At 37.2% G+C, this 13,500-nt stretch overlaps 1 protein-coding gene across 1 annotated transcript in view; it reads left to right on the top strand.

Moving 5' to 3' along the window:
• The window catches only part of DOP1A (DOP1 leucine zipper like protein A), a 63,556-nt gene that overhangs the window by 41,775 nt on the left and 8,281 nt on the right, over positions 1-13,500 (top strand). The window contains 16 exon segments of the mRNA XM_050314429.1: positions 371-567; positions 569-2,379; positions 2,487-2,598; positions 3,498-3,677; positions 4,719-4,844; positions 5,174-5,308; positions 5,852-5,907; positions 6,402-6,506; positions 7,195-7,261; positions 8,048-8,192; positions 8,441-8,520; positions 9,085-9,194; positions 9,356-9,505; positions 10,792-10,853; positions 11,478-11,630; positions 12,848-12,984. Of these exon segments, the coding sequence (XP_050170386.1) occupies positions 371-567; positions 569-2,379; positions 2,487-2,598; positions 3,498-3,677; positions 4,719-4,844; positions 5,174-5,308; positions 5,852-5,907; positions 6,402-6,506; positions 7,195-7,261; positions 8,048-8,192; positions 8,441-8,520; positions 9,085-9,194; positions 9,356-9,505; positions 10,792-10,853; positions 11,478-11,630; positions 12,848-12,984 (3,626 nt within the window).

Below are 13,500 nucleotides of genomic sequence, written 5' to 3'. Positions count from 1 at the left end.
TTATGACCAGTGACTTGGGACTGGCTGAAAACATACCAATAAGGTTTGAAGGTGTTTGCACATATTGTGCAATTTTAGTACCATACTACTAATTCTTTTTTTATGAAAATAAAAGCAGATACAACTGCGTAATATTTCATGGGAGAATTGTGGTTTTTTGCTAAGGTGTGCTGCTAAAATAATCTTGCTTTGTTTGTGTAATGTGAATGTATAATTTAACATTTTTTTTCTGCTGTGAAATGGAAAGACACTGTTTACCATGTCTTTATAATCTGAAGTCTTAATAAGAGTTTAAACTCTAACTTTTATTTCTAAATTCTTATTCTGAAGAACAAAATCTTATGTGTATACATTTTTTGTGTTCTTTAAGCATTCTCCCATGTGCCTGTAAACCAAGGACAACTTATTATACCTAAAGAAGGCAATGAAAAACCACTTGCTATGGATGAAATGGAGAACTTCAGCCTGACTGTGAATCCTCTGAGTGACAGGCTTTCCTTGTTAAGTACCAGCAGTGAGACCATACCAATGGTTGTGTCTGATTTTGACCTTCCTGACCATCAAGTTGGAAATACTGCAGAGCTCTGACTCAGGCTGTTCTCAGTCATCTACTGGAGACAACATCAGTTATGAAGTGGAAACAGAAAGTCTGAGTGCTCAAGATAGCTCTCAGACTCTGAAAGAAGACTCACCTGATGAAATTGTGCAACAAGTGGTTACAGATCTTATATGCAAAGTTGTAAGTGGTCTCGGAGAAGAAGTTGAACTAGTTAAAGATAGTATACACTCTGAGGATACTTCATGTAAATTCAGTTCTTTGGATAACTCTGTAGAGGTGGCAAAAAATGATGATCAAAATATTGAAAGCAGTCAGAGTAGTTTGCTTAGTAATGACAGCTCGCAGTTGCTGTCAGCCTCAACTGAGACTGGACTTGAGAGCTTAGGAGATGAAATTTCAAGAAATAACTCCTCACCTTGTATTGCAGAAAGCCAACAATCTTTCTCTGATCTCACTCTTTCTTCCACTGAATCAAAGTCCAGAAAGCGAAGCCACAGTAGTATTCAGTTCAGCTTTAAAGGAAAGCTACCAGAAAAAATGTCAGAAAAAGAAACAATTGTCAAAGAGGCTGGTAAGCAACCAGGTGCAAAGCCTAAGGTGAAAATAGCCAAAAAGAAAGATGAAGAGAAGAAGAAATCACAAACAGAAAAGCTTAAGCAAACAAATGTCTTCTTTAGTGATGGTCTTGATTTAGAAAATTGGTACAGTTGTGGAGAAGGAGAAATTTCAGAAATAGAAAGTGATGTGGGGTCCCCAGGAATGCGAAAATCTCCTAACTTCAATATCCATCCACTGTATCAACATGTGCTGCTTTATCTCCAGCTGTATGACTCTTCAAGGACGTTGTATGCTTTTTCTGCAATTAAAGCGATTCTGAAAACAAATCCTTCAGCTTTTGTAAGTGCCATCTCCACTACCAGTGTCAACAACGCGTACACTCCTCAGCTTTCATTGCTCCAGAATCTTCTAGCCAGGCATCGGATATCTGTTATGGGCAAGGATTTCTACAGTCACATCCCAGTTGATTCCAACCATAACTTCCGGAGCTCTATGTACATAGAAATTCTTATCTCCTTGTGTTTGTACTACATGCGGAGCCACTATCCAACTCATGTGAAAGTCACCTCACAAGATCTAATAGGAAACCGTAATATGCAAATGATGAGTATAGAAATCCTGACGCTTCTCTTTGCTGAGTTGGCAAAAGTGATAGAAAGCTCTGCCAAAGGCTTTCCTAGTTTTATTTCAGACATGTTGTCCAAGTGCAAGGTCCAGAAAGTGATCCTGCATTGTCTGCTGTCTTCTATCTTCAGTGCACAGAAATGGCACAGTGAAAAGATAGCTGGAAAAAACATAGTGGCTGTAGAAGAAGGTTTCTCTGAAGACAGCCTTATAAATTTTTCTGAAGATGAGTTTGACAATGGCAGTACTCTGCAGTCACAGCTTTTAAAAGTACTTCAGCGGCTGATTGTGCTGGAACACAGAGTAATGACTGTGCCTGAAGAAAATGAAACAGGGTTTGACTTTGTCATAACGGACTTGGAGCACATTGGTCCCCAGCAGCCAATGACTTCTCTTCAGTATTTACATTCCCAGCCAATAACCTGCCAAGGCATGTTTCTCTGCGCAGTGATACGAGCTTTACACCAGCACTGTGCCTGTAAAATGCATCCCCAGTGGATTGGCCTTATCACTTCTACGTTGCCTTACATGGGAAAAGTTCTTCAAAGGGTGGTTGTTTCAGTGACTCTTCAGCTCTGCAGGAACTTGGATAATTTAATTCAGCAGTATAAATATGAAACTGGATTATCTGATAATAGGTATGTGTATGTAGAGTTCTATTACCTTTTTAAGTACCTTTGATTGGGTGGCATTACTTTATCATCAGATTAACCCATTTTAAAAAACATTTAATCTCTTCTTTTAGGCCTCTCTGGATGGCATCAGTCACTCCCCCAGATATGGTTCTTACTTTACTAGAAGGGATCACAACAATAATTCATTATTGCCTCCTGGATCCATCTACACAGTATCATCAGGTAAACTTATCTGGTATCTGAGTTTCCTATGCAGTACATGTCAAATTAAATCTGAGTGGGAGAAATACTGAATATGTTGATTTAGCTATAAGTTTGGTTTTTGTTGATAATATGCACATCTCAAACAGAGAAACAATTTTCTATGAATTGTACTTTTAAGAGTTGTTTACTTGTTTTGCTTTTTTTATTTTTGGTTACCCTGAAGTAACTAAAGAGTGAACTCCTTCACTTTCAAACCTCTAAAATGCCACTTTTTAAAGCTACTGGAACTTCCCAGACTGATGCTTAATGTATTACTTTGTCTGGGTTTGTGTTTATCTTGCAATATGTCAAGACATTATTTTTCTGCTCCTTCTGCATATTCACAATTTGTCTTTTAAGTCAAGCAGTATTTTTAGATCTGATATTCTGAGCACAGTCTCAGTTAAGAATTTGGCCCAGATTCTGTAAGAAGCTTTTACCCTTTTTTCTCTGTAGTATTGTTTTTGCACTTTTTTTCCTGTTCTTACACCCCTTTCCCTTCTGTTCATTTAAGAGAGACTGAAAGTGTCTTCCGTTCATGTAAGTAAATAACTTTGCCTAGAGTATTTGTTACACTTAAAATTCTGAAATAATTGTTTTGCTAAGGAATAGATAGGTGATACAAAACTGATTGCTGTAGACATGAGACCTCACATGTTCAGAATACATTTGATATTTCACAGCTGAGTCAGAAGATTCTTTAACTGTTATTTTAACAGAATCAAAACTTATAAGCACTATAAGAATTATTGACAAACCGTTTTGAAAGAGTTAAGGTTAAAAGCTCCCGTGTCGTTTAAGTCTCAGTTTACACTCTTTTAATTATGCTGTTTATGTAGATATTTAATACTCTCTTCTCTCCCCTGAAAATCTACTAGCTTTTGGTTAATGTAGATCAGAAGCACTTGATTGAAGCACGCAATGGGATACTATCTATCTTGCATATGATCATGTCTTCTGTGACTTTGCTGTGGAGCATCCTGCACCTTGCAGATTCTTCAGAGAAAACTACTGCTGCTGCTGCATCCATTACCACTATTAATCTTGGGTCAACAAAGGTCAGAATATCAAGGATAATTTAAGTTGTTTAATAATACCTCTATGAAATAATTTGAAATGAAAATAATTTCAGTTCCCTTCCCTTAACTCTGAATTTGTTTTAATAGCTTTATCCTCATCTACTCACCCCACAAACAAGACTTTTATAAATGGGTATTCAATCTGCTTTTAAACTCGAGTGTATTGGTTCAAGGCAATAATGTCTCATCTCTTTATTTCCTGCAAACGAAATGAAATCCATCCTGAAAAGATTTAAGCCACCCTTTTACGCCTCAAAAGATATACAGTAGTAATGTAAAATCTTGACAAAAGAGAACTCTCCTCTTAAAACATCTAGTACTATGTAAGAGCACTTGTGAACTGGTTCCTTTCCTCATTCTCTTCCCATGCACTGATGTCACTGCATGGGGAAATGCCGTAGCAGATAGTGAGCTGGTGATCATAAAGAAGAGAACCTGAGAAAGAGTCAAATAATATTGAGAATGCTGCTTCACCTTCTTATCAGCTCAGACTTGTGTTTCGTGGTGTGAAATAGGAAAACATAATTTGAAATGTTTTAAATTAAGATTTCCTCATTTAATTTGAATGCTCTCAAATATTGTTTGTGATGATGCTGCTACATCCTTTTCAACCTTTGTCATTCAGGTTGAAGGAATTTTCACAGACAGCATCCATGGTTGTATTTGTGCTGCCTATAGCATTTCCTATGCACTGAAAGGATGGGGATATACTTCTTGATGGTCTATAATACTATGTATCTTCTAAAAAAGATAAACTATTCTACTCTGGTTAAACATGGCAAGTTTTCTGTACATCCCAGCTTTCCTTTAATTTACCCAAATCTGTATTATTCAAAAGATTATTCAACATGTCCTGTGTATGAAAAAGTCCAGTTTGAATTCACCTTATCTGGTGCAGTATTCCATTTTTATAAGAGTTAGTGATAGTAGCCATCCAAGTATGAGTTTGTAGCTAGTTGTTTTAAACATAATGCTGAGGTGCTTATCTAAAGGAGTATGTGTTCTGCTTTCACGTTTTAGAATTTGAGGCAACAGATCCTGGAGCTTTTGGGTCCGATTTCAATGAATCATGGTGTTCACTTCATGGCTGCCATTGCATTTGTATGGAATGAAAGGAGGCAAAACAAAAATACTTCTAGGACAAAGGTATGTCTGTACTATAGTGGTCACTTCAAATAGTGGTAATAGCTTTAAGTGATTTAGAAGCAGGAAGAAAAAATTCGGACAGTCCACTGGAAAAAATACAATGAAATATATACAATATTTACATTTCTGATTAGCAGCTGTACTGTCAGGGAGCTACCATTTTAGAATGGGATAATCCTCCTGAATTCTTCAGGAGAAGAGTAAGTGATACCAAGTCTCTAGATGGAGTGTTAATTACTATCGTTTCAATCCCATGAGGCCAGCTGTCTTAATTTTAGCATAGCTATTGTCTGTGATGGTAATCTGTGACATACATTTGATTCTTTCAGGTTATACCTACAGCAGGTGAAGAACAACTTCTACTGGTCGAGCTGGTTCGCTCTATCAGTGTTATGAGAACAGAGACTGTCATACAAACCGTGAAAGAAGTTTTGAAGCAGCCTCCAGCCATAGCAAAGGACAAGGTAGGAAAACTGTAGAGATGCTATTAATTTGTTTAATGTCCTCTTAATGAAGCCTAGAACATTGGTGATACAGGTGCTTCATTCACAAAGCTGAGCAGAAAACTGCAAAAATTTTCACAGTATCTAATAGATGGAATAACTTTTGGAGGGAACTCATACCTTCTTAAGTCATTGCTATTTACTGAACAACTCTAAAATCCTGCCTACTGCAGGATTGTAGTAAACATAGCAAAAAACACTGTACAAGGCCTTCTTTTGTGGGGAGTTGCTGCTTACATTAGGGAAACAGGTTTATTCCTTGCATCAGGTTGTTTTTTTTCAGGTGGGAAAGAGAAGTGAGGAAAAGAGGGAATAACAAAAAAAAAAAAAAAAAGAAAAAGGAGAATAACTTTATAGAAAGATTTCTAAAGGGACATTTGGTAATATCCTAATGAAATAAGCTGCATATTCAGACACTCAGACATTAGATCATTGTCAGTTTTGCCCTGGCAAAAAAAAGTCCCTTTTACTTCCTGATGACACAAGTTTCATATCTTTTTATAGAAACACCTTTCACTGGAAGTCTGCATGTTGCAGTTTTTCTATGCTTATACTCAAAGGTAAGAAAAGTTAAATTTTATTCCTGTCCTCAAGAAGCAGATGAAAAATTTGAATATTTTGCATCTTTTTCTAATCTCTAGGATGAGAAATACCCTGTGTAATATAAATAGTGAAGGAAGAATGATTTTGAACTGCAAAATAGGTGATTTATTTTGTGAGTTCCCTAGTTCTGCACCACCTTTCTTCCCCCAGCTAAAAGTCCTGCAAGTAATCTGCCCCTGCCCAAAGCAAGCTGATCTTAATTGGGCTGTAACTCATTGTTACCGCTTCAACCTTGGAGTGAAAAGTACCTACTTTGAATGTGCTGCTCTTCTGCCTTCCCCTGTTTCTAAATTACTTGATATAGCTACCTAGTATTACATGAAAAACCAAAGAATCTGTAAGGACACTGAATCACAGTATCTGACTGGACAATTGTGAGGTAGAAAGCAAATGGGGGAATACCTGAGGGAGACAATGTTGTTTTCATTGACATTGCTACCCTCTCTCTTAGGATTCCAGTGACCAGCTTAGTAGACAGCTGGGCAGCACTGCTGCTTCTATTAAAAGATTCCATCCAGGTTGGTCTTCCAGCTCCGGGGCAGTTTCTCATACTTGGGTAAGTGCTGTTGATCTTTGCAGTTTCCAAATAAGCTCAAATGTCAGTGTGTGAAATCATACTGAAGTGTTAGTGTTTTCAAATCTCTATCACTTACTTTTGACTAGTAGAGTAATTGCATGAGTTCTGTTCAGAGTCCAGTCAAATCAGTTTCTTCTCTGAGGAATAGTTACATAAATTAAATTTTATATTACAATATGATATAAGCCATGATCTTACCTTACTGATTATTTGAGTGATTCAACCTCTTTAAGCAACAGGCAGAAGTTTCTGCCTTTTCTTAGAAAATAACTACAGTGACTATTTCTTAGGTATGTGAAAATTCTTAGCATGAAAACAGTTTTTGGAGTGTTAGAAATAAAATTTTGAATATGATTTTCTTTATAAACCTTCAGGGACCATTTTCTTGAATATTTTAAATTTATCTTCCCTAGTAAACTGTCTCCAAAGAGACTTTTGTATATAGTTGAGTAAAACATGTTCTTGGTAAACTCTTAGGATACGATCAAAATTAACTTAAGGAACTTGAAAGGATGCTTTCTCAAATATTGATAAGTAGCAATCACTGAAGGCTTAATAAATAAATAATACTGTGCAAATAAATGTCTTCAGATTTGTCCTAACCCTTAAAATTAATGAATAATGTATTATGGGAATAAGATCCATATTTACTTGTATATTTTTTCAGTGTTCTTAATGAGTTCATCATGAAAAACCCAAGTCTGGAGAATAAGAAAGATCAAAGGGATCTCCAGGTAAGAAATTTATTGTATTATCTTTTGAAAGTATTGAACAACCAATCATAGAATCATAGAATGGTTGGGGTTGGAAGGAACCATAAAGATCATCTACATCCCAGCACAGGAAGGATATTGACCTCTTGGAGCAAGTCCAGAGCAGGGCACCAAGTTGATTAGAGGGATGGAGCATCTCTCTTATGAGGAAAAGCTGAGAGAATTGTGTTTGTCAGCCTGGAAAAGAGGCTTTGGGACCTAATTTCAACCCTCCAGTACCTGAAGGGAGCCTACAAGAAAGATGGAGTGGGACTCTTTACAAGAGCATGTAGTGACAGGACAAGGGGGAATGGCTTAAAATGGAGAGAGAGTAGGTTTAGATTAGATTTTGGAAAAAAATTCTGTGCTGTGAGGGTGGTGAGGCACTAGAACAGGTTACCCAGTGAAATTGTGGATGTCCCCTCCCTGGAAGTGTTTAAGGCCAGGTTGGACAGAGTTCTGAGCAACCTGGTCTAGAGAAATGGGTCCATGTCCATGACAGAGGGCTTGGAACTAGATGCTTGAATGTGCTAGAATTTTCTTATGTCAGTTCTGTAGTCTGAAATAACTCTTTATGATGTTCTTCTTATATTTATAATCTGTTGAAAAGTTCTCATTTTCTGTGAAGTTAAAAATCACTGACAACATAGAACAGAAGTGATTTAAAGGGAATCCTATATTTGGTTATATGGATTTTCTACGTATTGGAACAACAAATAAAACCTTTCTGCACAAAATTCTTAAAATGCTTGGTTTTTTTCCTACCAGGATGTAACGCACAAGATAGTGGATGCCATTGGAGCAATTGCTGGTTCTTCCTTGGAACAGACTACTTGGCTAAGACGAAACTTAGAGGTTAAGCCTTCCCCCAAGATTATGGTTGATGGAAACAACTTAGAATCAGATGTTGAAGGTTGTTCCACTTTCATCTTTATTTCAAACAAAATGTTAATTATCGGGCCAAAATCAATGAAGATGACAGCTTTGCCATATTTGAATGCATTAAAAACGCTTCAGTATTGTTCCAGCATTAGTATCTTACACAGTGAATATGGCAAAAGTTTGTGCATCTTCAAAGTATATGTTTTTAAAATGTGTTGTAAAGTAAGTAATAGCTTAAGAAAACTAACTTTGGAAATTTTTATTATTATCTTCATTTAGATATGTTGTCTCCAGCAATGGAAACTTCAAACATAACTCCATCTGTTTATAGTGTCCATGCATTGACCTTACTTTCTGAGGTAAATGTCTCCTTGGATGTAATGAATGCTGTCTTATAATAAAGTGCTATATTGTGAAAAGCTTTGAACCATAAGCTTGGGTAAGGAGATTTGATGGGAAACACTGATGTGCATGGATTTTGTATCCTGTCATGTAAAAATCTATAAAACTTCATTACTAACCCAGCTATAAAGATTCATTGACGTGGATGAAGCATAAAGCATGACCTTTCAGATGTGTAGTGTAAGAAACTTTGTTGATGGCAAACTTTGTGTGTTAAATCTTATATAAGTGGTATATCTTACTTACTGATGATAATCACAGTCAGTCTTTGAGTTTTTTTAGTGTGTTTGTAGTTTATTCTGTGGAGTGCTTTGACCAAGAGCCTATGCTTCTGTGCTTTTACCTTAATTTGTTTTAAAAATGATGGGATCTTTATACTCTGGATTTTGTATGGTACCTGAAATTCGATAACTTCTATCATAAACTATAACGTTTGGTCAAAAGCATTATACAAAAAATGCTGAATAGTAGATAAAAAGCAATTCAAGAATGCATAGTAACATCTTCCTCTACTTTTATAGGTTTTGGCTCATCTCTTGGATATGGTTTTCTACAGTGATGAAAAAGAGAGGGTTATTCCTTTGCTTGTAAATATTATGCACTATGTTGTGCCCTACCTCCGTAATCACAGGTACATTTACAGTTTTTGAATTGATGTAGATCTCTACAGTCAGTTGAAATTTGGAGGGTGACACTTAAGTTAAAACAAGCGTGGTAAGGATTAGGTGCTTATCAAACTTCCCATAAAGCTGCAATTCAGAATTGGTTTATGTTGTCTTTTTTTTTGTTCAGTGCTCACAATGCATCCAGCTATCGAGCCTGTGTCCAATTATTAAGCAGTCTTAGTGGGTATCAGTACACAAGGAGAGCATGGAAAAAGGAAGCATTTGACCTCTTCATGGATTCCAGTTTCTTCCAGATGGATGCTTCATGTGTTAACCAGTAAGACTCTCTTTTTCCTGCTTATATCAATGGCCCTTACAAATTTTATGAGTACCATTAACATGTGGACCAAAGGTTCTCAACAGATATCTGTTAAGAGAAATAAAGATATTCTGTGGTTTAGATTACCGCATGAGATGTGAAACTTGCTTACATAAGGTATATTTTTATACACAATCTATTTTAAGAAATAATAATCTTAAAATTGAATTTATTTTTTTTAATGAGGAAAAAGTGGTTAGCGTTTTGTAGAATCATAGAATGGTTTTGCATTGGAAGAGACCTTAAAGGTCATCTTGTTCCAACCCTTCTGCTGTGGGTGGGGACACCTTCTAGTAGACCAGGTTGCTCAGAGCCCCATCCAACCTGGCTTTGAACACTTTCAGGGATGGAGCATCCACGGCTTCTCTGGGCATCCTGTTCAAGTGCCTCATCACCCTTAAAATAAAAAATTTATTCCTAATATCTAATCTAAATGTGTCAGCTTTCAGTTTAGAGACATTCCCCTTTTGTCCTTTCACTCTACCCTTGTAAAGAGTCTCTCTTCAGCCTTCCTGCAGGGCTGCTTTAGGTACTGGTAGGTCCTATAAGGTATCCCTGGAGCCTTCTCTTTCCCAGGCTGAACAACCCCAACTCTCTCAGCCTGTCCTTCACAGGAGAGGTGCTCCAGCCCTCTGATCAACTTTGTGGTCCTCCTAGGGACCCACTTAAGCAGGTCTGTGTCTGTCTTATGGTAGGGGTCCCAGAACTGGATGCAGTACTCCAGATGGATTCTCACCAGGGCAGAGTAGAATCTAGGCAGAATCACCTCCGTTGGCCTGCTGGCCACACTTCTTTTGGTGCGGCTGAGAGTGTGGTTGGCTTTCTGGGCTGTGAGTGCACACGTTGCCAGCTCAAATTCATTGTTAGTAGTTCTTCATCTACCAACACCCTCAACTTCTCCTCAGCACTGCTCTCAATCCATTTTCTGTCCAACCTGTCCTTTTGCTTGGAATTGCTTTGACCCTTGTGCACGACCTTGAACTGGGCTTTGTTGAACTTCATGAGGTTCACATGGGCCCACCTCTCAAGCTTGTCAAGGTCCCTCTGGATGACACCTCTTATTTTGTTTGACAAGGGGGTTCAAGAAATATAGTTTCAGATTAAATCACACCAAGTAATTGGTAGCTGTGAAGCAGAGAGCTTGGATTGGAAGTTGTAGGCTGAATTAAAAGAGCAGAAAAAGCTCTGTAAATGTTCCTGAAAATTCTTGCTTTTCTGATTTGTGTACAATCTACCTCTTTTAGTTGGAGAGCTATTATGGATAATTTGATGACACATGACAAAACTACATTCAGAGATTTGATGAGTAAGTATTTGTTGATGTAGTAGTGACTTTTTGCCAATATAAATGCTAAATGAATGGGAAAAATACCTTGAAGAAAACATTTGTTCAACATTTATTCCAATTTGTTTAATATATTCAGTGTTTTTCATGTTTTCTTTGACTATTTGTTTCTGTAAATCCATAAATAACTTGAAATGAGAGAATTTGAGCCCATCCTGGCCTACAGTGAGTTTTGCCTATATTGCAAGGTTGATTGAGTGGAGTGGGTGGGGGTGGTTTTTGGTTTGTTTGGGTTTTGGTTTAATTTTGTTTTGTTAAGATTTGACACTAGTTCTGCCTAAGAAAAAATTGAGTCTGCACATTTCTGAAACTTCTGAGCACCTATACACGCAAATTTTGTTTTAAAAAATGGCTGAACTCCCTCCCAAAAACCCCTAAACCCAGCCATGTATATACTTACAAGTTTTCTTTTAATATGTGTTTTAAATCACTGTGGTTAAAAATACAAATTGCAGAACACGCGTTTTCCCAACATCTGCTTTTGAACTCCATTAATGCAAAGAAAGTAAGAGTTACTTGTGCCTTGAAGTGAAACAGAAGGGAAATTTTTAAGTTCTTTTCTCTTCTTTGCCTTCTCCCTTTCAGCACGAGTGGCTGTGGCTCAGAGCAGTTCTCTCAACCTGTTTGCTAATCGGGATGCGGAGCTGGAGCAGCGCGCGATGCTCCTGAAGAGACTCGCCTTTGCAATTTTTAGCAGTGAGATAGACCAATACCAAAAGTACCTTCCAGACATACAAGGTCAGTAAAAATGCATCATTTAGAGGACTTATGGACTCTGCTGTTAACTGTGGAATGTTTGTATGACAGAGTAACAGTTGGCAGATTTGTTCCTTGGAATATCAATGTGTGGTACTGTTTCCGTGGCTGGAACAGAGTTTCTACAGAATTTGGTTAAAATGTTTTTAGCCTTAAATGACTACAAACCACACAGACTTTGTAGTTACCAGTTGACTTTTATTCAGATTATTTCACTGATCTGTCATTTTATACCTTGATCAATATCCTTGGATACCTGCATCATCGGTTTTGATGTGAACATCTGAGGCATAAACACCCATCAACTGGGGATAAATAGAAAAGCTGACCTTGAAGTTTTCAACTTTAGACTTTTCTTGCTGCTTTTTCTGCTGTTCTGTTTATCTGTCCTATTAATCACTGAAGTTTATCTCTTACCTTTTACCTTAAGTGATTGGGAATGGAAACTGCTCAGCTTTATTTTAAGATGATGTAAATAGTTATGGCAGAATCTTCTAGATATATTGTCTTTTGGTGGACACTTTGGTCTCTTCTTCCATATGGAAAATCAAGTACATCATCTTTCTTGTTTCATTTGTTCCAAATTTTTTTTCAAGTTGTTTGGGGTTTTTTGTTGTGTGTTTGTGGTTTTTTTAATTCCCAGTGAAGTCAGTAGCTGAGATTACTATGTTCATGGTATCAAGTAGTTTCACTGGTTTGAACTGCAACATGCATATATGTTGGTTTGACTGAAAAAGTTCTTTATGGAACCACCTCTGTCTATGCTAAATGTTTAGAGTTGATTATAGTTGAATAAGACAGTATCGTTCCTGTGTAATTTCCCCATGTACTATGATGGTGCAGCCTTTTAATAATAATAATAAATCCTAGTTGTTCTGGCTGCTGTTGTATTGTTTGGAATCTGTTAACTCCCCTTTTAAATTCTACATAAGATGAGCAAAGCTCCCAGATAGATTGTTGCATTTATGTGGAGAACTTAACCATAATAGACAACTGCACTGTTTTGAGGTTTCTCTCTTTTCTTCCTTTCTTGGTGAAAATGATTATTTTTTTATATTGGCAGAATAAAAATAGTAAAGTACTGAAACAGTAGCATGACAGAGACTTTAACAGTTAAAATTGAGAGTAAATGAAGGAAGGAGAAAATGCTCATTGGAATTATTCTGAACTGAGGAATTCTTCTTGGCTTTTTGTTTCAGAAAGGCTGGTAGAAAGTCTCCGGTTGCCACAGGTGCCCACCCTTCATTCCCAAGTGTTCCTGTTTTTCAGAGTATTGCTTTTAAGAATGTCTCCACAGCATCTTACCTCACTTTGGCCAACCATGATCACTGAACTGGTGAGTTGCAGCTGGCATTCATTATTTGGAAGGTTGGTTCGTACTGGAGACACAGCCTCACTCCTCCTCAATATTTTTAAGACAGTTTCTTCTAGAGACTGTGCATGTAAATGTGCAATGTACACAAATTGAAAGCTGACTTATTTTCATAGTCCTCATGTCTGTTTTTTGCAACCAAATTGAATATCTGTTGGCTTACACTATTTAAGCTGTTCAGCTGTCTCCTGAATTAAATTTGCCTTTGCCCTCATTGTTCCCTACTGACTCCTGCTTAAATTTCTCCTTATGTACATGTCCCCTCTCCACCATTCCAACTCCTGCTTTTCTTTCTTAGTGTCCATTCCTGTTTCTACTTTTCTGGTCATTCAGCCTTCTTCATCCAGTGGTGGGGATGGGAGCCTGTGTAAAGGTGTTGGAATCTGTGTTGTATTGGCAGCTGATGGTCATTCACATCATATTGTGGCTAAATTTATTGACTAGATTTATACGAGGCTTGACTCAGATTTTTTTCTTTCT

Source organism: Myiozetetes cayanensis, unplaced genomic scaffold (genome assembly GCF_022539395.1).
Source record: "Myiozetetes cayanensis isolate MyiCay16 unplaced genomic scaffold, myiCay2020 scf2-11, whole genome shotgun sequence".
In the NCBI taxonomy this organism is placed as follows: domain Eukaryota; kingdom Metazoa; phylum Chordata; class Aves; order Passeriformes; family Tyrannidae; genus Myiozetetes; species Myiozetetes cayanensis.
The sequence above is the reverse complement of the archived record's forward strand: the minus strand, read 5'-3'. Positions and strand labels throughout refer to the sequence as shown.